The 24,067-nt window shown below is 53.5% G+C and overlaps 10 protein-coding genes across 10 annotated transcripts; 5 read left to right on the plus strand and 5 right to left on the minus strand.

Moving 5' to 3' along the window:
- Positions 1–124: 124 nt before the first annotated feature.
- Positions 125–1,804, minus strand: E0L32_001566 (uncharacterized protein; the record flags this gene model as incomplete). Its single annotated transcript, XM_031135659.1, has 2 exons — positions 125–258; positions 370–1,804. 2 exons carry the CDS (start codon positions 1,802–1,804, stop codon positions 125–127), a joined length of 1,569 nt encoding a protein of 522 aa, XP_030990817.1.
- A 1,071-nt stretch (positions 1,805–2,875) lies between these two features.
- Positions 2,876–4,077, plus strand: E0L32_001567 (uncharacterized protein; the record flags this gene model as incomplete). The annotated part of the gene is made up of 2 exons (XM_031135660.1): positions 2,876–3,469; positions 4,036–4,077. 2 exons carry the CDS (start codon positions 2,876–2,878, stop codon positions 4,075–4,077), a joined length of 636 nt encoding a protein of 211 aa, XP_030990818.1.
- Positions 4,078–4,232: 155 nt separating this feature from the next.
- Positions 4,233–5,579, minus strand: E0L32_001568 (uncharacterized protein; the record flags this gene model as incomplete). Its single annotated transcript, XM_031135661.1, has 2 exons — positions 4,233–5,235; positions 5,287–5,579. The coding sequence occupies 2 exons, from the start codon at positions 5,577–5,579 to the stop codon at positions 4,233–4,235; spliced, it is 1,296 nt and encodes a 431-aa protein (XP_030990819.1).
- A 782-nt stretch (positions 5,580–6,361) lies between these two features.
- Positions 6,362–7,087, plus strand: E0L32_001569 (uncharacterized protein; the record flags this gene model as incomplete). Its single annotated transcript, XM_031135662.1, has 1 exon — positions 6,362–7,087. One exon carries the CDS (start codon positions 6,362–6,364, stop codon positions 7,085–7,087), a length of 726 nt encoding a protein of 241 aa, XP_030990820.1.
- Positions 7,088–7,425: 338 nt separating this feature from the next.
- E0L32_001570 (uncharacterized protein) lies at positions 7,426–8,814 on the minus strand (the record flags this gene model as incomplete). The annotated part of the gene is made up of 3 exons (XM_031135663.1): positions 7,426–7,921; positions 7,978–8,386; positions 8,454–8,814. The coding sequence occupies 3 exons, from the start codon at positions 8,812–8,814 to the stop codon at positions 7,426–7,428; spliced, it is 1,266 nt and encodes a 421-aa protein (XP_030990821.1).
- A 679-nt stretch (positions 8,815–9,493) lies between these two features.
- On the minus strand, positions 9,494–11,108 carry E0L32_001571 (uncharacterized protein; the record flags this gene model as incomplete). Its single annotated transcript, XM_031135664.1, has 3 exons — positions 9,494–9,733; positions 9,791–10,869; positions 10,916–11,108. The coding sequence occupies 3 exons, from the start codon at positions 11,106–11,108 to the stop codon at positions 9,494–9,496; spliced, it is 1,512 nt and encodes a 503-aa protein (XP_030990822.1).
- Positions 11,109–12,222: 1,114 nt separating this feature from the next.
- E0L32_001572 (uncharacterized protein) lies at positions 12,223–14,221 on the plus strand (the record flags this gene model as incomplete). Its single annotated transcript, XM_031135665.1, has 9 exons — positions 12,223–12,299; positions 12,367–12,571; positions 12,632–12,701; positions 12,762–12,917; positions 12,984–13,245; positions 13,297–13,834; positions 13,894–13,939; positions 13,995–14,077; positions 14,135–14,221. The coding sequence occupies 9 exons, from the start codon at positions 12,223–12,225 to the stop codon at positions 14,219–14,221; spliced, it is 1,524 nt and encodes a 507-aa protein (XP_030990823.1).
- Positions 14,222–14,842: 621 nt separating this feature from the next.
- E0L32_001573 (uncharacterized protein) lies at positions 14,843–16,527 on the minus strand (the record flags this gene model as incomplete). The annotated part of the gene is made up of 3 exons (XM_031135667.1): positions 14,843–15,649; positions 15,713–16,178; positions 16,226–16,527. 3 exons carry the CDS (start codon positions 16,525–16,527, stop codon positions 14,843–14,845), a joined length of 1,575 nt encoding a protein of 524 aa, XP_030990824.1.
- Positions 16,528–17,490: 963 nt separating this feature from the next.
- On the plus strand, positions 17,491–21,881 carry E0L32_001574 (uncharacterized protein; the record flags this gene model as incomplete). The annotated part of the gene is made up of 5 exons (XM_031135668.1): positions 17,491–18,067; positions 18,133–18,164; positions 18,248–19,541; positions 19,636–19,738; positions 20,477–21,881. The coding sequence occupies 5 exons, from the start codon at positions 17,491–17,493 to the stop codon at positions 21,879–21,881; spliced, it is 3,411 nt and encodes a 1,136-aa protein (XP_030990825.1).
- Positions 21,882–22,335: 454 nt separating this feature from the next.
- Positions 22,336–24,038, plus strand: E0L32_001575 (uncharacterized protein; the record flags this gene model as incomplete). Its single annotated transcript, XM_031135669.1, has 2 exons — positions 22,336–23,436; positions 23,556–24,038. The coding sequence occupies 2 exons, from the start codon at positions 22,336–22,338 to the stop codon at positions 24,036–24,038; spliced, it is 1,584 nt and encodes a 527-aa protein (XP_030990826.1).
- Positions 24,039–24,067: the final 29 nt, after the last annotated feature.

The following is a 24,067-nucleotide window of genomic DNA, read 5'->3' on the forward strand; positions in this document are numbered from 1 at the left end:
CGCCACTGACGAGATACATACATAAAACAAGAACATTTACATTGCAGTCCAACCCCATCCAGAAATATAATGTTTTACACCAAAGAAAGACTGACGCAAGTCGACAACCAACGACCGAACCTTATCACACTCTTGTCGCATTGGCGGCGGAGACGGAAGGCTTCTTGTCATACGGCTGCCTGCCAATGTACCAGGTAATACAGTCACGATAGAACCCGCCACCTTGCTTCCACAAGTTAGCTCGCTTCTCCAGGTCGCCTGCAACAGAATAGTCAGCGCCTCTTCAGTGAATGTATGTAGCCATAAAGGAGGTGGCATGGCCAATTCATTGACAGCTGGGGTTGGCAAGAATGGATAAATAAAACTCACATGCATCAATAGGGCGGAGCAATCTTGAGTTGCACATATCGACAAACCCATTAGAGGTTACGTCGAGCGTTGGGCAGTCCTTCGCCGCATCGTTCCAAGAAGCGGACACGATCATCTTGTTGTACACGCCCTCAATGAGTCCGGGTTTCACACCGCTCGAGTGCATCGAGTCGCAAAACATCTCCGAAGCCTTAATAATGTCCTCCCGGGTGGCGAAGAACTCCGGGTCATCCTGCTTCCGGCCGGGCGGTTGGCACTGCAGGTTCCCGAGGTCGTGCGAGACCTCACGCGGCCACGCCAGGCGCTGGATGGCCTCCTTGTGCTTGTTCTTGATGGACGTGAACGCCGCTGTCTTGGGGTGAAACGCTTTGGTGACTGACTCAGGCGCGTAGGTACGGAAGTTTCCTTTGTCGCTATCGGACAGGGAGGCGACGTACCGGGCCGTGTCACAGTACCAGCCGTACGCGAAGTCAGTCTGGTATTTGGCGTCCTGGGTGCACTTCCCGGGGTCGTACTTGCTAAGCACATCCTGAGCCGTCATCGTCTGGGGGGAGTCATTGCCTCCAATGGTGAAGAACCAGATGTCTGGGTCGTCCAAGGTCTCTCGACCCTTTTCGCAAAAGCGGTGCGTCTCGTATGTGTCAAGATCGAAGTCATCCATGTAGAAAATTCGGGGCTGGTCCCAACGTAGGCCACCGTTGTACCTTTCAAGGAACTGCTTGATCTCGTCCCTGACATATTCAGCCAGCCGGTTAAGCGTGTGGCGGAGCTCGTTGGTCAGAAGAGGCTTGTACCCGGGTATGATTCCCATACTCTGGGAATTGCACCACTCTGTGCCTGGGCCTTCACCGAAGAAACCGGGGTAAAGCTGAACGAAAATGGTACGCTTGTTCCCCCGGTCAAGTCTCTCGATAATGGCATCGTATCCCTTCTTCAAGACATCCCGGAGCTTGTTGTCGTCGAGCCATTTGCGCACGCTGTTGATCGTCTCATCACAGTCGTCTGAGAAGGGACCGCCGGGCTTGAATACGCAGGCCTTGAGAATCTTTCCAAAGCCTACGTCGTTGCCGCCAATGGAGACGGTGATGACTTGTTGATCTTTGTCCATGTTGGGTATCTGTGTCGCGATCATGTCGGAGGTTACGGCACCGGTACACGAAAGGAACTGCATTCCGTTGTTCGGATAGGGGAAGTCTTTGTTTAACTGGGCAGGGTACGAGCCATCATTGCGAAAACAGTCTCCGCTAATCTCGTCTCCAAACGGTTTACCCGCCCCAGGCCCCGCGGAAAAGGAATCTCCAATGGCAACCCACGGATACACAGGATCTTCCCTGATCGCGAGACGAGCCGCTGTGGAGCTTGACGAGTCCGCGGGCATGGACAAGGCCAAAGAGGCGACCGAAAGCAATAGACCGATTCTCTTGAACTCTGCCATATTGTATGACGCCACAATCAAGAGCATGAATTTAATATACAATGTGCGTGTGGCAGAGTAAGAGTAGATACCAGTTGAAAGCACAAGACGATCCAGAACATTCTCAAGCTGTTGGTTCCGATGGTCATATATATACCGAGTGCAAGTCATGGCAAGGGAGACTGTTCCGTTCCCTTCTGCCCTTCTCGTTCACCATCCTCCTTTAACTTCCCGACATATCTTGAGCCACAATTTGTGAGACTCCGGAAGGGTGGTGTTGGGTATTTCCAGTTCAGTTGCTGTGCCGCAGGATTTGCACTGCCATAGCCTTGACCACAGCTGCATTTACGTCAGGGCCTCTCATCTCGGCCGGGCACCTTCGTCCTACAGCCACCAAAGGGTACACTTACGGACCAAGTGTTTCAAATCGCGACCTGCACATAATTCTCTGTCGTCTCGACTGTGACCACGCCGCAAGAACATCCCGGATGGCCAATAATGATCGAGATATCACGGTGTGAGGTCATCCCACCTCTGGCCCGCTTACTTTCGGTGCTGTTGGCCGGGACTGTCATTGCGCGCGTATCACGGTTCCCCCCTATGGAGTCGTAAGCAGTTGTCTATAATTGGGTGTAAAGCTTTCTCGATGGGGGCGCACAAGCTACCTAGGTAGAGTGTGACGACGGTTCTTTCGATGACTACCTATGGAGGATCTCTTGGCAGAGAGGCATTGCTCCAGTCAGCTTGCCGCCCCCTGTAATTTGAGTGAGAATGAAGGACTTGGTGTGAGGTCTGGTGTTGGGCTGCATATACGCACCCAACGCCTTGCGCCCCCGTGGCACGCCTCCAAAATCCCCGAATCCCCGAGGGGGCGAGACATGGGTACCGAGACGTGTGGCCACCAGAATAAAAATAAGCAACAAGCGCCTGAAACATCATCTTAACCCAACGCCCTGAACCTTTGCCTTCCACCGAGCTTTCAGAAAGCATTCAACACTCCGCAATTGCAACATCGGACAATCCTCTAAATCTCCGAGTATCATCAGCATAGCTCACTATCAGTCTCAAAGAGCCTCTTCTCAGGTTTTCGCCATGCATCGCACCGATACCAGGGACTGGGCGTCATTCAGCCTCCCCTTCCCGGACGCGGTCGTGTTCACCTTCGCCTCGTCAGAGCCAACGCCTCACAATGAGACCATTCGCATCACCATACATCCCTCTGGAAACTGGAAGATGCCCCTACACTGGCACCCTTCCGAAAGTCCGGATTCGAGGCCAGACACTCGGGCGGGCCCGGGCTGTGAGCGACTCAGCTGTGTTGACGGTTCCCTCCACGTCTTCGTCGCCGAGGGCATCTCCAGCAACTACGACAAATTCGGGTCCAAGGGCATGATTGTCAACTTTTCCCCAGGCCAGCGGGTCCAGTGGGACCGGTCCCGACACGCCAAAGAGACGCCGCTCACCGTCGATCTTGTCGCCAATCCAGTCCTGTGGCGCAACATCTGCAGCGCCGTCCTGGATGCTGATAAATTCCCCCGGCTAGAGTCTACACCATGGTGGTTGAAGGCACTCTTTGCCATCTTGAGACCGGCGTGGCACGCCTGGCTTTTGCCTCTCACGCTTCGGATCCAGCTGCTGGCCATCTTTGCCTCGCACGACCTCTTTGTCTACCACGGCTACATCCCGGTAACTTGGCCGTGGATGTACCAGCCTTGGGGCGGGAGACCGCCGGTCTGGGCAAAATGGCTGCAGTTGCGGAGCATGTTCTTGATTTCGAGTGTGGTTATGAGGAGTGCATGCCTGGTCGGGACTTGGTGTATGGGGATGAAAGGGCAGTATCCTGAGTATACGCCAAGATGAGAGAGTCGAACATAGGACTTCTATGAGTACTGCTAGTACTATTACGCCTGAGTAATATGTTTCGCGAGTTGCCTGATGGTGCATCAACAGTGTAGCTCAAGAGTATTGAGAGGGACTTGCGAGGCTATAGCGGCCCTATCATAGCCACATCGATACGGGGGAACGTGTGCCTACTTATGCCCAGCCACGACTATAGGAGGTATGTCACTCATGGGGTCTTCCTAGCCCTATACTTCTATCCCACCGACGCATCAAGTCAGTCCTCTGGTTCGTAGAGAGCTCCCGTACGAATGATAACTCGTCAAAATTTGAAAAAGATCTTGCGGTACACAGCAGCTTTAATTCCCCAATCAAAAGAGCATTATGTGATGTGCTAAATTAAAGCTCACAAGAAGGAGAAAGAGGGTGACAAGAACAGGTTCAATGTTGCTTAGAAACAACCCTGTGCAAGCCTAGACACGGCTCCCAGGCCAAAAGATGCCGTAGAAGAGAATATTGGAGCTGAAACTTGCGTAAAACATAGCTTCGAGCGGAGGGGACATAATACTAATGTCCTTCTGTAACCTGTTGCGGTTGAGCTTTTGAGATGTTAGATCCCAAAGGCCTTGACCCCGGAGGCTTCCTTATCCCCAAACCACGACCAAATATCATTCAGCAGACGACCGGGCACCTCGTAGGCAGCAAAGTGGCCGCCGTGGTCATTAACAACCCTCTTTTTGACATTTCCTCCCCGCTGTGCCCACTCCAGAGGCATCCGGTACGTAATGTCGTAGGGAAACTGGCTGATTGCGACGGGCACCTCAACGAGCGGCAGCGTGCCGAAGTCGAACGTGGCGAAGCCACCATCCCGAGATACCTCCTTGTAGAACCGCATGCCTCCATAAGGGCCTTGGATGTAGTACATGAGTGACCAGGTAATGATCTCTTTGGGTGTCCAACTCATGATGGCCGGGTCGATGATCTTGTTCATCAGGGAGTACATCCATAGGGCGTTGCCGAGCGGCGAGTCGGTCATACCGTAGGCCAGCGTCAGAGGCTCTGTGGACTGTATCACACGGTAACCAGAGGCTTGATTGATGTAAGTCTCGAGAATCTTGATGTAGGCGACCTCGTCCGGCGTCGACTGGCCCTCGGCGAGTAGGCGCAGGTCATTTTCGCTGGGCTGGATGATCCAGAAGTTGCTGAGCGCAGAGACGACACTGTCCGGGAACAAGTGGGACTGGTAACGCAGGATGACGCCACCGAAGTCGCCACCCTGGATAACGTACTTCGGATACCCGAGCTGTGCCATGAGCGCGTTGAACGAGTGGCCAGCTTCGACCGGACCGAAGCCGTCTTTTTGTGGCGCGGGGGAGAAGCCGAAGCCGGGGATGGAAGGGGCGACGACATGAAACGCCGGCACAGATGCGTTGGGCGGATGTGTCAGGTTGGCAATGATGTGGCTGACTTCGAGGAAAGAACCTGGCCAGCCGTGGATAAAGAGTAGTGGGATGGCATCGGCACGGTCCGACCGGTGATGGACAAAATGCAGCGGGACTTGATAAGTTGCGTTATCGATGACCGGCTGGACAATGGTCGTGTACTGCTCCAGCCTGGCAGGACTATCAGTATCTCGGTTATCTAGGCTGCAACTAAGCACTTACTTTGAATTGATAGCTGCCTCGGTGTCGTTCCAGCTATACTCATTGGCCCAGAAGTCCCGAATGGTGGTAAAGTTCTCGGCACTTGGTCCGTCACCTATCGCGTTCAGGAAGACTGGTGACCTGGTATTTTCCACACGCAACCGAGTCTCCTCAATGAATTGCCGATCAACGTGGATCTCAAATGGCTTCGGTGATGTCTCAAAGATGGCTTCCACGTTTGGCACCGAAAACTGCTCCACAGCAACAGCCAGGATTGGCCCAAGACCAAGCGTTAAAAGAGAACTCTGAAGCATCTTGTGTTTTGCTTAGCCAACGATATTCGTATCGACTGTTCTCTAGCATCATCCGTCATTCATTCAGAGATTCAATCTGCTCTTTATGTCGAGGCATTCCCGGCCTTTGCTCTTCCCGACAGTCATTCTTCCCGGCGCTGGCCGGACAATGCAGCGGTGCCCAGCACGGTATATCCCGTTTCCGGTCGTATGATAGATGCTTAAAAGGTTTGATATATACTTGCTTGCAAAAATCGCCGCATTCTACAAGCATTTGAAGATTAACATTCGGGGCGGATCCGGGTGGGGCACTGCCCGGGACTGCGTCGAGAGCCCACTTCTAGATCCGGCGCCAAGCCGGACGAGCGCCAGGCTGATGGAAGCCGATTACTTGCTTACCGATGCCTGCATCAAACTTCGACTGAAAACTTGCTCATCCACCTACAGACAGATTCTCCAATACCTGGGCGGCCGATCACGCCGTGATTACTATGCCGATTTAGCTGTGCATCTCTCTGGCTGCTGACAAAGGCAGAGCAACTGGAGCTCACCCACCAAAAGAAGACCGGAAAAACTCCTACCCCCCCTGTCAGGGTTTCTTCATGAGAAGCATAAAAGTATGCATTGTAATTAAGGACGAGCATCCTTGAACCAAAATATCTAACAGAATCACACGCAGTCCACTGCGGATCAAGCTTTGTGTGCCGAAAACGACCGCAAGCATTATCGCAGGAGTGCAACTCACGCAAGTATCATCTTCCAACTTCGACTCTTGCACAGCCTGCAGCCACACAGTATCCAGAATGGCGCCTATTCAGTTCGGCATCCTCGCCTTCAACTACCAAGTCGTCGATGCGGCCGGACCGACCGACCTCCTTGCCGCCGCCAACAAGATCGCGCTCAGCACCGTCCGCGAGTACACGCCCTTGATCGATGACGCCCTCGTCGCACAGGCCCCGGAGTTCGTCTTCCATCACATAGGCGTGACCAAGGATCCCGTCCGGCTCGGAACCAGCAATCTCACCATCCTGCCCACCACCACCGCCGATGACTGCCCGGAGCTCGACATCCTGCTCGTCGCGGGGCCCTACCTCGGCAACTTTGAGCTCCACCCAAAGTACGCGGACCTCATCCGCGCGCACGCCGCCAAGGGCAAGCTGCTCTTCACGACGTGCACGGGCGCGAGCCTCGTCGCCTCGACGGGCGTGCTCGACGGCCGGCGTGCGACCGTCAACAACATCGAGTACGAGTGGGTGCGCCGGCGCTGGCCGAAAGTCAACTGGACGCGGGAGAAGAAGTGGGTCGTCGATGGCAACTTCTGGACCGGGTCCGGCGCGACGGCGGGCACGGACATGATGGCGCACTGGCTGAAGGAGAACTACGGCATGGAAGTGATGCGGGTGGCCGCGTCAACGCTCGACTTTGAGCCACGGGACATTGACGGTTTGTACACCGTGCTTCCCCAGAGGTTCGATGAGAGTGGAAAGAAGATCTCGACCCATGTCTTTCGGTATCATGGCGTGGATTGAGAACTAAAAGCATGGCTTAAAGTGCCCGAGAGCATTTGGGAACTTTTGGGTATTTCGTCATTCCAGAAGGTGCTGTCTGTTTGAATAGGCGGGCTCTCTTCGTTCAGTTATGCAACACGAAACTTGTTTCTCTCAGTTAGAAGAAAGGGCACTGAGCGTATTCAAGATTCAGAGATGCAGAACAGATATGGACAACCCCGGCCCGAGGGTAGGTAACCTGGTCTTCAGCTCAGTAATATCTGTTCCATATAGTTGATGATAGTACATTCTTTGGCTGCTACGACCGTACCGTTGGGGTGATCTGGAAATACTTCCTTCCATCGGAAGATGCCGCAAGACTACATGACTAGGATAGGTGCGTCGTCCATGATGATCTCAATCCACTTCCGCGCCTTCCTCCTGTTCCATATCGTCTGAAGAGCCTGGAGGGCGGCGGGAATGCTGCCAAATCTGGTATACTGGTAGAGCGATCCCAGACGTTCGGTGAAGAATTCTCGGTGCTCAGGGGATACGCTCTCCGCGGCGGCTATATAGTAAGTCCATACAAGTGCGTGAGCACCTTTGCTGAAGGAGTCGAGCCCAATAACTTTGTGGCGGAGTCTTTCTATCACATCAACGGACACAGCAGGGGAGAACGAAGACGGGTCGGCGCAGTTTCTGTAAATTTCACAAGCGTCGCAAATGGCCGATCGCATGAGCTGCAGGTTCATGAATTGCTCGGATGTCGGCGCGATTTCCGGGTAATCCATGAATTCGAGGTAGTGTTCAGGAGCAGTCGACATGATTTGCAGGCCCTTATCCACATCTGACAACGGGAGACCAAATAATTGAAACCTGAATACCTCACAGTTAGTATTCTTACCAAGTTCAAGGGAGTATGTTTCACGCACATCTTCACCTGCTGCATGAAGAAAGCCCTCACGCTCCCGGGAAGCATGTACACGGACTCGGGCAGCCGCATTAGGCAGGCGAGCATCTCCAGAAGATAACGATAGTTGCTTGCGCCCGTAATGGTGTCCCCAACAAGCAGAACAAGGATTGTTGCGAGGGTATAAGGGTTAAAGAGCTGATTCGGCTCCAGCTCCAGCGAGTCACGTCTGAGCTTCTCTACAACCGCGCGGTGTCCAGCCTCGGCGATGGGAGCCAGATCTGGGGCTTGTTGCGCGAGGTGGAATGCAGCAACGACAGACACAGCACGCCCGAGGACCTGGTCCTGACAGGCAAGCGGGAGAATGATGTGCCTATAGCCGTTGCTAACAGAATCGAGGACGACCATGACAGGAGCGACTCGTTCCGAGACTACCAAGGTGGAGGCATTAGAGCGAGCGGTAGTCACAGGGTGCGTCGACAAGTGAACGGGACTCACAATGTTGAAATAGAACCCTCTCTTGTGCTGAAAGGAGCTCAGTGGGCGCTGTTATGAGTGAAAATTCTCCAAAACACTCCAGCGCGCTGGGTGTATAGTCGGGTTCAGTGTCGATTGATGTCGGTTCTTCAGATACATCAGCAACGTTGGCGGAGGAGACCTCTGACGAAGCGATTGAGAGGTTGCTTTCTGAGTCCCTTCGCTCTCTTGCACAACGAGACTTCTTGGCTCCCCTTTTGTCGTTTACCCAGCGCAATGTCTTGGTGTGCGGGGGAGCTGTTTTCTTCTCCCAAGAGGTAGACGATGATGATCTGGTAGTTGGAGAAGGCGCAGTAGCGAGACCATTCTCAAAGGAGCTCATGTGTCCACTCAGGCGATAGCGAGGACCTTGCCCCGAGCATTTTATACCCTTCTTTTGGCACTTGAGGCATGAAGGCTCCGTCTTATCGCAGATGAGTCTTCTCTTGCAACACTCATGACACCCTTGCAAGACATGATTGTTAGTTCGCTCAAGCAGAACAGTCTGGCACTAGAGGGAGGTCCAATACCATTATTTCTCCTAGCAAGAGACATATTTAGCAGAGTTCTGGAAGCCGACTGGTGAGAAGTGATGGGGACTGATGATCACCATTTGAGGTTTGATGTTTGATGCAGGTGACTAGGAGAGTTCCCAATGGGGGTCCAGTCTAAATAAGTAGCTAATGGATTGGGGCGTCAAGACGACCTGTAAAGATGGGGGGTTAACTAGAGGTCTGGCGTGACAAGAACTACGCCAACAGGATCGACAAGTCAGTCCAGAGCGGAGCCACCGTGGCTTGCGTTACCAGCCCACCACTACAGAGTACTTGTAGCTTCCATGTCACGGATTCTGTCCGGCATGCTATGGATTGATCAATGGTAGGTGTGTGATTGGACGGGGCGTAAATGCAATGGATTGATAGCAGACAATTGAACTAAGCTATGGGCGGCCATCTTGTCTACCTCATTCGACAAGGCATTAATGGACATTCTTAACTACATATGTATGACCCATTTTCAAACTACAACTTCCCCTTCAGTTGTGAGGGAGCCAGGTCAGTCCGAGCCGTGAGGGCTGCGCGAGTACCCTCCTCAATCGCACCATCGATAAAGCTACGCCAACCGAGGGCCCAGTCCGAGCTCCCGAATATGACCTTACCATGCCGGGCTCTCATGTCGCCAAGGTGGTTGGAGAGCAGCCCTGGCTGCGAGAAGAACCAAGCTCCTTTTGCAAATTCATCCTTGGACCAGTTGTGAAAGACCTTTGGTTCTATGATTAGTCGCCGGCTTGTGGCAGACAGAGTTGGCAATAGACTTACGAGTCTTTCAATGTCCATCGGCACAAGCCCTTGCAGCTTTCTAGCTGTAGTTCCAATGTTGTCCTCAGGGTCGAAATGCCCGTTCTGTCCGCCAAAAGCGACAATGTGCGTGTTGCCGGCTGGAGTAGTCCCGTCTCCAAAGGCGTAGAAAAGTCCGTTTTCGGGACGGGCGATGCCAGTATACGAACGCAAGTCCTTGTTTCGTACCTCGGCGTGCACCTTGACACACTGGTTCACGTGGCCGATGCTAGCAGCTGTCCTCTTCCCACTAGGCAATGGAGGGTTGAAGACGACATTATTCATGACCTGCAAGGGTATCGCGCTGATAACTCTCTTCGCCCTGTATTGTTTCCCATCCCTGGTGCTGACGGTCACAAAATCCTTCGTATCGTCGATTTCGGCGACGGGTGAATTGAACGCGTAGCTCAGGTTCCCGCTAGCCAACGCCTCACGGAAGAAGCGGATGGCAAAGCTCGACTGGCCGCCGCGAAACTTGTATTTGACCAGGTAGTCTATGCACCCCTGATAGCTGTAGTCGCTCAGGGCCCACCAGTGAAGAAACTCGAAGAAGCTGGTCGTCTCGAGCGTGCCGCCGCTGCACAGGAGCACAAAGGCCTCAACCCCTGAAAGTTCATTGGGTGTAAGGGAGTCCTTTATCTCTGAGAGTCGGTCGGCCACAGACATCTTGTCGTATCGGAGTGCCTCTGCCGTGAAGGCAGCCGTGTGTGGAAACGGGATCACCCGCTTACCGTACTCGCCGTCGACGTTGACCAGCTTCCGAAGGCCCGACTCCATCATCTCGTCCTCTTCTTCATGTGTGAAGTGCTGAGCTCGCTCGGTGTTGACTAGGATGTATTTGTTGAGACCTTTCGAGAAGTCGTACGAGGATACCAGCTCGTCCTGCATCTGGTACCGGAGGATCTCGCGCCAGACATTGGCTTGTCCCCAAAAGATCCAAGTCCCGCCAAGCTCAAAACTGTAGCCATCGATGTCAGAAGACCAGGAGCGGCCGCCGATTCGATCGCGGGCCTCAATAAGGAGTGTTCGGAGGCCTAAGCGAGAACCCGGGTTGTCAGCCACTGATTTAGGTGGGAACAGTGTTATCAAAAGACGCGAGAAAGGAACCTAGAATACCACTTGTTGTGAGATCTCGAGCCGCTGTTAGGCCGCAATATCCAGCTCCAACTACGATCACGTCAAAGACCTCTGTGGAAGCGCGATCAAGGTTTGTGGGAGGCTGGATGGTGCCGATGCAGGGCACGCCAGACTTCAGGCCTTGCTTCTCGGTCCAAGAGTATCCGTCTCGTGAAGAAGCCATGGTATATGTGCCTTTGGATCCGTGCTTGAGCTATCTCGTGCAGTCTAATGGAACAGAGATCGATAGTACTCGGGTATAAGTACAAAAGGGCTTGAGGGGAAATGTGCAGGGCTTGAACATCTCGGAAACAATTTCTTTCCACATCAGACAATTATTGGAGATTACTTCTTTGGGTAATTTCCAGAGTCGACTCCACCTTGAAGCTGATTTCGTAACGTTTTCTCGTGGCAGGTCGCCAAGCGGCAAAGGGGTCAGCGGGGGTCGATGGTCGATAGCATCATCCGTTACCTCCTTGGCCCCGCACCTTCTCTAGGGCAAGACCATGACTCGCCGAATATTCGATACTGACGAGGTAGAGATGTTATCAGATACTGACACTTTATCACTTGATAAACACTACTTTGTGGGACCTGGAAACCCACACAAGCATGGACCCAGAATCATCGGCTGTGCCCTGGACCTGAGTGCCGGGAGTGTGCGGGGAAGATGGTTTCTCGAAAAATTTCCCAAAGGGGAAATTCTCCTCTTTTTAGCTCAGAGATGATAACACGAGGTTGGCCGGATGCTCCACCAAACTAGCCTGGCGGATATCAAGGATAGGTGCGTGACTTGACCAGTTCGCGATACGCATGTGGGCTCGTCGTCCTTGACAAGAGTTGCGGAGATGACACCAGCTGTCGGCTTATCTGTCCTAGGGCTATGCTGTCTCTCGATCTGGATCCTGAGTGCCAGCGCCGAGTGATGCTATCTCCTGCACCCACCCCCGCACTTCTTGAAAGGCTTGGTATGCTAGTTCCTGGGGGTGTCTCTCGCAAAATTTCCCCTTTGGGCGATTCCCTTTGTCTCTGGTGTGGTTGGGAATGGCGATAGACTGCTCGCAAACACGGTGTACATCGCCATCTTCAGTGTCAAAGCTCACGCGAGACGGACACGGCCACGGCAATAGACACGGCGAAGCATATCTCGTGCGTCTACCCAGAGCGATGCGTTTGTGGACATAAGTTTCGTGCTCCTCGCTCCTGTCGTTCGATCCGTCCGCTCACATGGTCTGATCTCGTCAACTCGCTCTCTTCTCTCTTACGCAAGTGCCTACTTCCCAAATATCGATATCGACATGGGTGCCAATCACACGCCACCCCAAGGGGAGGGCCACCTCCAGCAGAGGCTTTCTCTCGTGACAATGATGGCCATGTCATTTGCCATCCTCAAGTCTGCCTACCCTCCTCGGCTATCTCTGGTTAACGCTGACAAGTTGTAGTACCTGGATTGCATTAGCAGGTACCATCGGCTTCGTCTTGCCCTCCGGCGGCTCTATCTCACTCGTCTATGGCTTCCTCTTTTGTGTTCTCTGCAACCTTGCCCTCACCGCTAGCCTTGGCGAGTTGGCTGCCTTGTGGCCAACAGCCGGAGGCCAGTATCACTTCGTATTTGCCCTGTGCACAGAGAGGTGGAAGCGTGTCATGGTACGTCCAGCTGGTGCGGCCCGCGAGAACTTTCAAACACTGAGACAAACTGCACTGTAGAGCTTCTGGGTCGGCTGGACGAACATTGGGGGCTGGCTGACCATTGTTACGGCTCAAGGGTTCTTTGGAGGTACGTAAGGCCGGGCCATAGTCTTGCCCCCTTGGCTTCATGCTGACCACCATCTGCTAGCCCAATTCGTCTCCGCCGCTGCTGTCGTGGCTTCAAATGGCACTTTCGAGCTGCGGCAGTGGACGACTTACCTCATATTTCTAGCGATACTCACCTTTGCAACCGCCGTGAACATCTGGGGCAACAGAATGCTTGGCCGATGGAATGATGCCGCATGTGAGCCACCACACAACAGTCTTTCTCGTGCGACTTCAACAGCGCTGTATTCTAACCTTTACACAGTGTACTGGTCCCTTCTAGGTGTTGTCATCATTAGCATCGTTCTTCTATCAATGTCCGACAAGACTGAACCCAGCTTTGTCTTCGCCAACTTTCAAAACGCAACAGGATGGCCAGATGGCGTGTCTTGGCTGTTGGGCCTGACACAATCTGCTCTCTCCTTGATCGGCTTCGATGTAGTTATGCACATGGCTGAAGAGATGCCAAACCCTTCAACCGATGTCCCTCGTGCTATGATCTACTCCATCATCATTGGTGGAACCTCGTCAGTTTGCCGCCTTATGGTCATCATCCTTGAGTGACTAACCCGATCTAGGGGAATTGCCTTCATCCTGGTTATGCTGTTTTGTTTCGTCGACCCGGCTACCGTGTTGGGGACTTCCACCGGAATGCCCATAGTCGAGCTCATCCTCCAAGCGACCAACTCCCGGGCAGCAGCCACTATCCTGGCGCTCATGCTCACTATATGCTTCATCAATGGTACAATTGGAAGCGTGGCCAGTGCTAGTAGGCTCGTGTACGCGATGGCTAGAGACGAAGGCCTCCCTAGGCATAGTTTCTTTTCGCACATCGACCCGAAGCTGAATGTACCCATTCGGACCATTGTTCTCTGCTACTTGTTCAACGTAGCATTCGGTCTCTTATACCTCGGACCCAGTGTCGCTTTTAATGCGTATACTGCTGCTTGCACCATCTTTCTCAACATCTCTTACTCATTTCCCATTATTGTCTTGCTCGTCAGAGGCAGGGATGTCCTGAAGCAGCACCAGAGCGTCGGAGTGCCGTTCAAGCTTGGCAAATGGGGCTATTTCTTGAATTGGACAGCAGCCCTCTACGTGGTTATCATCTCCATTGTGAGTTAGCAATTTTCACTTCACGCAATGATCCAGGTCTTAATTTGAATCGTCGATAGTTCTACTGCTTCCCCCCTGGCTTCCCGGTCTCTCCAAATACCATGAGTGAGTCTCCTGTCAGTGCCGCTGTTGGCAACTTTGCGAATCTGACATATGGCAGATTATGTTTCAGCCGTGCTTGGGATCTTCTTCACCTTTGTTGCCATATATTGGTTCATGTATGGAAACACGTTCAAAGGTCCGGTAAGTATTATATTTCAATAAACATTGTGATAATCGTTCTCCTCTAACTCCATGCAGACATTTGATATCATTATCGCAGAACATCTGCATGTTGGTACCTCCACGGGAACTTGTTCCGCCGACCAACGCAAACAGGAAGTGTAGTCCTGTGAGAGTTGAAGGTGCTGACTGGCAACGACAAAAATGGAAACTATCCTGGGAAGTAAGAGCTGCTGGCTAGGCACTAAAAATGCAGTGTTGACTCCTGTTTAGCCTAGGAACAAGCAAGGTCTCTGCACATGGATGGCATTGTAAAAGATACAAACCTGGTTGGTTCCTAAGGTTCCATAGCTTTAAATAAAGGCGAGATTCCGTGTAAGGTAGCTGTATGGACATCATCAAGGTATTCTACGCTCCGTCATTTGCAACCATGCAGCCGCAATCGCTATTATCTATCAATGCTCTAAGATTATTGACCGGCTTGGCCAAGTTGGCTTAGCCTAATGATTTCAAAGATCGATCAATGCCTCTGTATTACAGAATCAAGACTTTAGAGATTTGAATCGCTCATCTTGATCACAGTCAAGAGCCTGTAGAACCGACAGACCGCTGGGTTCCAACCTCTGAAGCTAGATTGGAAACTCTTAACGTACGCAAACTTTGCCACAGCTCTGATTCTAGTGAACAAACAGAGTTTAACACACATATTCCCTGGCACCATTCGATTCAGACCATCTAGAAAATCGACATACTTGGAGGCGGAAAAGCCTACTAGTAAACAGCCTGTTAGATATCTACAGCAAACCTTTCTCGCAGCCACAACCCACACTTGTAAAACACAACCGGTACAGGCAAGAAAGCTGCCAGGATGAAACCCAAAACACTATTTCCCCAGCCCAAGCCGATGGTTTTGTAAAGCGGGTCCGCAGCCAGGGCCAGGAAAGCTCCGGAGCCGTTCCGGATCAGTGTGGTGGCAGCCAGGGCCGATGCCGCTGCCTGCGGACCAAACATATCCATCATATATAGCTGAGAAGCAGCAGTGATAACGACGACACCCAGCCCCACGAACGCGGTGCCAATCATGGGGACAATCCAGTGCACACCATAGTCGGCCGTCCATCCATAGATGAAGGTCCCAGCAGGTATGGCGGGACCAACCCAAATCATCAATATCAGACGGCGCTCTGGCCCGCCGTTGCCGCCCAGTAGCCGGTCGCTCAGCTTAGCAGAGAGCAGCAGGCCGACGGTGCAGCCGAAACCCAGGCCTAAGTAGGCAAGGCCAGAGACACCGACACTCCAGCCATACGTGGTGCGGAATACGCTGGGGAACGTCGCGAAGAGGAGGTACGTCATGCCAAAGGTGAGGGCCATGTACAAGCCTGTAAGGAAGACGATGGGCGAGAAAAAAAGCATTCGCAGGGGGCGTAGTAGCGCGCGCTCCACGAGATGCTTCCGCATGACCTTGTTATCGTTCGCAGACCGCAGATCTTGGTTCCCGGTCTCCTTTCGTAGACGAGCTGCCTTTCGTCTGAGAATTATAGCGGCGTTTGTTTCCCGCATAGTGATAAGAGCAGTAACTGTCACAGTGCCGGCCTGTATAAATATTGAGTGATTAGATGGTGGGTGCACTCTTAGGTCTGACAATTGTAGACTTACTAGAATAAGCACTAGATAGAATGTCCACCGCCAACCGAGAGCCTGCGCCACAAACCCGCCGACGATAGGACCGACGACGGGTCCTAACAACGGGCCGGCGCTGAATACCGCTGTCGCAGCGCCGCGCTCCTCCTTGGGCAGCAGGTCAGCAATGGTGCCGCCGCCACAAGTCATGAACGAGGCCCCGCACGCGCCGCAGAGGAGGCGAAACACCAAGAACATGGCGGCGTCGGTGCTGCGCGCACAGCCGACTGTACAACATATGTACAAGACACTGCTGGCCCAGTATATTGGCAGGCGGCCGGCGAGCTCAGATAGTGGCGCGAGTAGGGTCGGGCCGAGGGAGGCGCCCAGGGAGGGTATGGTGACGGTCAAAGTCGCGATGACGCTGCTCTTGATGCCGAACTCCTCGGCCAGTTCCTGTGCACCGGGCGCGAACATGGTGGTGGCAATATTGCTGGAGAAGCTAAGAGTTAAATGAGGATCAGATTTCCGACTTGATTTCAAACATACGTGTAGAGCACAGAGAGGCTGATCAGAGTAACGTTCAAGATCTTGACAGATTTGGACCAATTTCGCGGGTTGGCAGGATCATTTGGACCGTCCCAGTCGACGATGTTCGGATCAGTGAGTGCATCCTGGGCCGCAAGTCTGTCGTCAACGCCATGGATATTATCCGGCGAACCATGGCTGTCTTCGCCAGGAACAGGCTTTGGTTCGGCATTCTTTGTTACTGCCAAGAGGTCGTAGGCAGGTGCAAGCGTGGTGCCGGTGGCACTGATGTTGGCACGAAATGGCTGGTCTTCTGACTTCATGGTAACTAATTTTCAAGCTTCCGTACCACAGGACAGTCTTTCCCGAGCGCTCACAAACACTGTTGGGGTTTGGCTTGTATGTGCTTCTCTGGTTTTAATTATATACTAGCAAATCGCAAGAAGATGAGATTGAAGGAAGTTACCCTCCCATTCACTTCAAAGTGGCAATTCTTCTATCCATCTTTCTTTATAGCTACAGAGACTCTGCGGCAAAAGGCCGGGGCTGGAACTGGCATTGAAACCTGACCCACGCATGAAAGCTTTGAGTCTCCCCCCGGCAGTTGTGTTTTGCTCCGTCGTTTGCTCCGTCCGATTTAGTGGGGCAGGCTCCACTTGGCGGAGGTTCGTCAGGAAATACCTCGATGCTAACAACGAAGGTGTTCATTCTAGCAGTCTCATGGGCTATCCCACTGATGGGTTCGATGGAGGGTAAGTACCTTTGTTGTCAGGCAGTCAACCAAAACTGCCCATCATTTGACCTGCTGCCGTCATCCCCTCCGTCTGCTTTTCTCCCTCAGTCTTCATCTCCGATACCACCTCTACCTAGTGGACATACGATGAGTGTTGTCCGCAGGATGTCTCAAGCTGCCATTCTCTACGCTACGTGGCGCATCTGAGCCTAGCCCGCGTCTGAGCCAGGGCAAGGAATTCATTGCAGGTTCATGAACTGCGCCGAAAACAAGGGCCCTTGTAATCAGGCTTGAAGTCTGTGGCTGAAGGTGTACTGCACTCTTTGGCCATGGAGCAGTCCTCTGGCATCGGGGCCAGAACCCCAAGCGACCTCCCGATCCATCCGAGTGCCACAGCCAAGGCTGCAACGCCGCAGCGGGACCGTCGCCGTGAAAAGCCACAGCTGTCATGTACTTTTTGCAGGCGGCGCAAGTACGCTCTCTCCCCGTCCTCAACGGGACATCGCCGGATCCAGAATAGACATGGATGCTAATCCCCGAAAATATTCTTAGAATGCGATGTGATCGCCAGCTCCCATGCCAGTCCTGCATAAGCAAAGGAATCGAGCTCACCTGTAGCTATCCCCCAGCCCCGCAGAGTCAAGGCGTAAATAGTGTCGGAGACAGAATCCGACAGCTCGAAGCCTTAATTCAATCCCTCGCCCCGCGACAGCAGACATCCTTGCCGATCGTCGGAGCTGTTGGCGAAGATAATGAAAGCTCTTTGCCAGGCTCTATCAACGGGGGCCTGGTACAACTCACTTCCACGTCTGTTACCTCCGTGTCCACATCTGAGTCCCAGGATGGTGGGAGCGCTCAGGTCCACTGGCATGGCGAGAAGTACGTCAGCAGTGTGCACTGGGCCGCCGTTCTTGACAGCATCTCCGAGCTTAAAGATCAGTATGAGAAGGAAGAGGAAGCACGGATGCAGCCCGCTACGAATGATTTCATTCCATATTATACACCCGGTCCTCGATTGCTGTACGAACCGGTTCAGGCGAGTAGGCAGGAGATACTCGCTTCGATCCCGGAGAGACCCGTGGTCGATAGGCTAGTTGCACGGTACTTTAACGCGCAAGGTCTTGCGCCAGGTACGTATGACCAATATCTTTTCCATGATGGACGTTGTTGCTCATCTCCTGAACACATCCAACAGCAATACTCCACAGTGGCCAATTTCTTCGAGAGGTGAGACGCCGTTTACCATGTGTCTGGACGTCCTCCGGCCCCTCCTTTAAGCCATCAAGCAACTACTTACTAACATGCTCTAGTATGAGATGTTCTGGCAGAATCAAAATGACACTCCCTTTACGTGGATCGGTTTGCTTTTCAGCATCTTGTGCTTATCAACCCAGTACCAACAATTGGCGGAGGGCTCCGCCGACCACCAACTACTGACGAGCCTGTATCTATTCCGCGAGCGCACGATCAACTGCTTGGCCTTGGGTCAGTTCACACGAGGTGGCCCGCATGTCCTCGAGACGCTGATATTGTCCTGCGCTACAGAGGCCCTCCTGTCCAAGGATGCGGAGATGGGTCCTTGGCTGCTGCTGGGCACGCTGGTACAGCTCGCCCTGAGCTCAGGATACCATCGGGAGCCCCGCAACTCAAATATCTCCGTGTTCTCTTGTGAGATGCGGCGGCGCGTGTGGGCTGTCATTGTGCAGATGGACTTGAAGTTGTCTAGCCAAATCGGCTTGCCGCGCCTTCTCAACACATACCAATGTGACACGGCGGAGCCACGTAACCTACTTGATTCAGACTTTGATGAAACAACAGAGGAATTGCCTCCGTCACGGCCCGAGACAGAAATCACGCCAGTTCTGTACGGCCTGGCGAAGAACCGAATCGACCGAGTGGGTGGGCTCATCAGCGATTTGATTTCCGACATCAGGGACCACCCCTACTCGGAGATCATGGACCTCGATCGCAAGCTCCACGACGCCGAGGACTCTCTTCCAGCTATCTTCCGATGGCAGCCACTGAGTCAGTCGTTCATGGTGGCCCCGCATGTTATTATGCACAGGGTCTGGCTGCGTCTTGCCGTGCAACGACTCCTCATCTCGTTGCACCGCAAATATCTCGCTCCTACCTCCGTAGATGAAGTGGAGCTCTTCGAGTACTCGCGCCGCGTCTGTGTTGAAGCCGCCATCCAAATTCTTGAAACCCAGAAGCTCGTCGATGAGGAGACGCAGATTGGTGGGCAGCTGGAATCTGTTCGCTGGATACAAACCTCATTGGCCCAGTCCTGCTACCTCCTCGGTATGAGCGTGCTCTGCTACTACCTGCAGCTAGTCAAGAGAGCGAGTCCACCCCTACCGGAAGACTGTGAGGGCACGAAGGCCCGTATTCACGATTTACTTCATGTTACGTACCCGATGTGGCTGCGATCAAGTACTGTTTCGAGAGAGGCAAGGCGCGCTGTAGAACATCTGAGTCTGCTCTTCGGCCTGAGGAGCGGCACTTCCACGTGTTCTTTGCAGGAGGATGAGATGACATCTTGTCTGTCTGCAGAACAGAACATCGCTATGTCGATTGACCCGGTTACATGGGATGCTTATCAAGGTATATTCTCATTTTCCCTACTTTTCCGTTTGAGACCCATTATCCGGCCTGCGTCAACGTATACAAAGCTAATGGCCAATGCTGTGCTTTCCAGAGTGCATCGCCAATCTTCCCGAGGTATTATATGAACAAATTCTTACTCCTGATGTCACTGGGCCCATTTCCCTTGAAACTCCGCGCGTGCACAATGCGTTGTCGTGAGTCAATACTGCTGCTTGATATCTGTAATTAGGACGTCGGTGTGAATATGGGAATTTCCCATTCATTATCACGAAATGAGCAATACCAGAAACCCAACTGTATAAATACATTGTACCTTCAAGTCCTGAAATGTGCACACAGTTGAGTGTATGTAGCATAGACACACTCTTCGCCAAAACGAGCACCTGAGTAACTTTGTACCACGAAGGAATCGGTGTATCACCCTTGAACTTGCCAAGGTTGTAATGTCAAGATAGAACCATGACCTATTACACAACCACAGACGATAGCAAGCTCAAGCCTACTAGGGTTACGGGCCGCTCCGGCTTCGCTCTACTTTCGACCTGTCTAGCACCGCGAAACTCGCAACGCCGATCAATTGCCCCAACCTGTCACTTCCGGTGGAACAGTATGGAGCGGGACTTCGGGTGGATACATTGGCATCATCAATATGGGGTAATGATGCGGGGTGCTGATGGCAATGAAATCTTGGGGCCTTGGGGGCACAGTAAGACCATTACTCCTCGAGACTTCGCTTAAAATTGCTTGGCCAAGGGCATCGCATCCGGTGGAAAGCATGTCTCGTAAATGGGCATACAAAGATGTATTAAAAGAGTATTCAATCCCGGACACGCATGCCATGTCGTCCGCCCGGATATCCAGTCTCGTAAGTCAAGTGACCCGCTTGCAATCATGGTATCGCAGTCTCTGTCGGCTCTGTTGAGCCTTTGCAGTCTGGCTTTCTGCGCTCTTCCGCAATTGGATGGCTCTTTCTATCTTCATGAGCTGGATTATCTCGCTTCACTGGGTAGTCGGCTTACCGGCTCCGCGAACCAAGCGCTGCTCATCAACCACATCAGGCGGGAACTCCAGAACCTCGGCTTCCATGTCTATTCAGACAATTACAACTTTCAGTATCAACGCCCACCTTCGGACCCCATCAACCTAACCATCAACGGAGAGTCCGTGCCAGCGTCAGGCTTTGTCCCTTACGCTGGAGTCACAGATGCAGAGGGGGTGGAAGGTCGCTTGGTAGAGATAGAGGTCCCTGAATCTTACACTGAGTCACCAGATTGGTCCCTGGCGGCTGGAAACATTGCCCTGGTGAACCTTTACAACACACCCCTGGATGGAGCCAATAGATTTCCAGTTTGGCACGGATCTTCGAAATGGTCCGGAACTATACCGGGCATACCCGCGACGAACCCCGGCGTTCGGAACATCAGTCTGGCTACAGAGGCAGGGGTCAAGGGAATCATTTATAATTGGAAGAACATCACATCTTTCAATGCCTATGCCCAGTACGGGCCATTCAAGCAGAACGACCAAGGCACCCCGGCGATTTATGTGACTGACCAGGCTCTCCGTCAAGTTGAGGCACGAAATGGATCACGCGCCTCTTTCACATCTAATGGAGCGATGATTAATGACACCCACACCGAAACTATATGGGTCGTTATTGAGGGAACAAATTTGAAGAACGAGACCGTTCTCGTCAACACCCATACCGACGGCTGCAACGTGGTCCAAGAGAACGGGTACATTCCTATGCTGGCGAGAGCCAGAGAATTGGCCCATTCGCCGCCCTGCCGGACAACGATTCTGCTTTTCCTGTCCGGTCACCTGCACACCTCAGGATTCACCGACAAGGGAAGAATCACCGAACGATGGCTGGAGGATCATCCGGACCTTTGGGCTGAGAGCTCTGGGTCGGGCAAGAAGGCGGTATTTGGATCTTGTGTCGAGCATCTTGGGGCAGCCCACTGGAAGGAAGACCTTCCCAATGAGCTGTACTACCCGACGGGTGCGGTGGAGGATGAACTGCTGTATGCGTCAAGTCAAAAGCTAGCTGACATGATCGGTGGCTTTTGGAAAGGCGCCGACCCGGCCGTCTTGAGAATTGTGAACCCGCATGCCATGAGCTCTGAGCAGTCCGGAGAGGGCCTGGCCTATCTGTGGCATGATATTCCGGAGGTTTCTATCTGCACAGCTCCGGATTGGCTGCTCAAGGTTTTCCCACCGACCTTTGACCAGATGTCACTTGTCGACGTGCAGGCCGTTAGGCGACAGAGCGAAAGCCTGCTCAAGCTATGGGGAGCTGTTGATCACCTCAGCTCTGAGGATATCAGGCATCTCTAGTTACCCCACCGTACGTGGTGTCATTCATATACCGCCATACTCAAAACAGGGTGTGGCTGCCAGGTGGTTTTGTTTACTTAGCTTTGTGCCTACCTTGGCTTAAATCCGAGACCAATGCTCAAGTCATATATGCCCTAGAGTACTAAGTACAAATACAGTACAATACACTTGACTGGGAGAGCAGCAGGCCCAAAACTGGCTCCTATACCTAAGTGCGCCGAAGCCCAACCTGGCGATTCCGTGCACGAGTCTAGCCTCGAGGGCTCTTCGAAGGAGGTAGTTGACTTATTGCTTCCAAGTGTACGATGTACGGCCGGGATCACCTGTGGATCAATCTTCCTCTTTTTAGGGCCAAAAGCGACCGCACCGGGTGCACGGAATGTCCCCTGACACAAGCTACTTACTAAGGTAGTAATTAAGCGAGAGTGCTAGGCAAAAGTCTAAGTTTGCTGGCATGCTCTCGATCCAGACAGCATCTGAGAGCTCCAACCTGGAAGCTTCCCCATCACCGCACTGTCTAGGAGGCTGGAGCCAAGCAGAGGTCGCAAAGAACCTCCCCTCGAGGGATCTATTGGCTACTTACGCGATCATTGCTGTTCATCGACGAAGCCATGACTTGGCATCTCCCGCCCGCATCCAGTACGCCATGACTTTAGCCAGTCGAACCTCCAAGCTGCCCTTCCGGACGGTGCTGCGCTTCTTCGTCCTACCCCTTTTCCTCGCCGCCCTCCTCTCCGTCATCGCCTACACTTACTCAACGGCCGGCCTCCCCTCCAGAGTTGGTTCCCTGCTCCCTCCGCTCCCGCACATCGACATCCCCAATCCCCTCGCCGCCAAGCCCTCCGAGACGCCGAGGAATACCCACGCGCCCCCGAAGCACAAGCCCACGCCGACATGGTTGCCACCAGCCGCGACGGACCCTTTCCCCCTCCTAGCCTCCTCGACGGCCTCGCCGCCCCCGATCCCGAAACATAATGCGCCCCGGGCCAACATGCACGCAGAGTACGGTCTCAGCCACATGCCGCCCCTCTTCATCGGCTTCACGCGCCAGTGGCCCATCCTCCTGCAGGCCGTTGTCGCGTACATCACCGCCGGCTGGCCGCCCGAGTCCATCGTTGTGGTTGAGAACACGGGCGTCCAGGGCGCCAACGCGGCCGGCCGGCTCTCGCTGCAGAACCCCTTCTTCCTCAACCACACCACGCTGGCTCGCCTGGGCGTCAGCGTCGTCCGCACGCCGGCGCTCCTGACCTTTGCCCAGATGCAGAACTTCTTCCTGCACACGGCGCACGAGCGGTCCTGGCCGTACTACTTCTACAGCCACCAGGATGTGCTTGTCTTCTCCTTTGAGGACGGCGCGGACACGGCGCACCGGCCCGGGGATCGGCCCTGGGAATTTTACGACGCGTCGGACGAGGCCGATACGATGCGGCCACCAGCGGCGGGGCAGCCTGGGTACAGGACTATATACGAGAATTGCCTTCGGGAGCTCAACAGGACCGTTGCTAGTGATACGCGCTGGGCGTTTCGGTGGTTTCAGTACGATCACTTGGCGCTGGTGAATCGTGCGGCGCTGGACGCGATCGGCGGCTGGGATTCTATGATACCGTATTACATGTCGGACTGCGACTTGAACGCGAGGCTGGTCCTGGATGGCTGGAGCATGAAGCATCGCAGGGTGGGCATCATCAACGACATTGCGAGCACGCTGGGGGATCTATCGGCGCTCTACGTGACCCTGCGGTCACCCCAAAGTTTGTGGACCCGAATCCATTCGAGGTCGAGGAGAAGGCCGAGGGAAAACGTGCAGGGCCTCGAGCGCCTACAGAGCCGTTACAGCAAGCCGGTACTGGTGGCGCGAGCATCAACTTGACAGACCGGGCCGAATACTTCCGCGCTCTCGTCAAGGTAGGCGACGCGATGGGGGAGCACAAGTATGGCAACCGCGGACGCAACACATGGCAGGCCAGCCAGCATGGTGGATTTGGAGATCCGTACTTCTACTACCCGGAGGGCTTCGCCAGTGCCTTTGACGTGTTGACCGAGGCTGGAAAGGAAGTTTATCGCCGAAAATGGGGCCACCGTGACTGTGACATTGTCGAGGGTACGGCATTGAAGCTCTGGGATCAGTGGCAGGTTGAGAGAGATTGGGAAGAATAATCCGGGCAAAGATTTGGCCAAGATCTTTT

This window comes from Thyridium curvatum (genome assembly GCF_004353045.1).
Source record: "Thyridium curvatum strain D216 chromosome Unknown NODE_6_length_784332_cov_80.453264, whole genome shotgun sequence".
NCBI classification, from domain to species: Eukaryota; Fungi; Ascomycota; class Sordariomycetes; order Thyridiales; family Thyridiaceae; genus Thyridium; species Thyridium curvatum.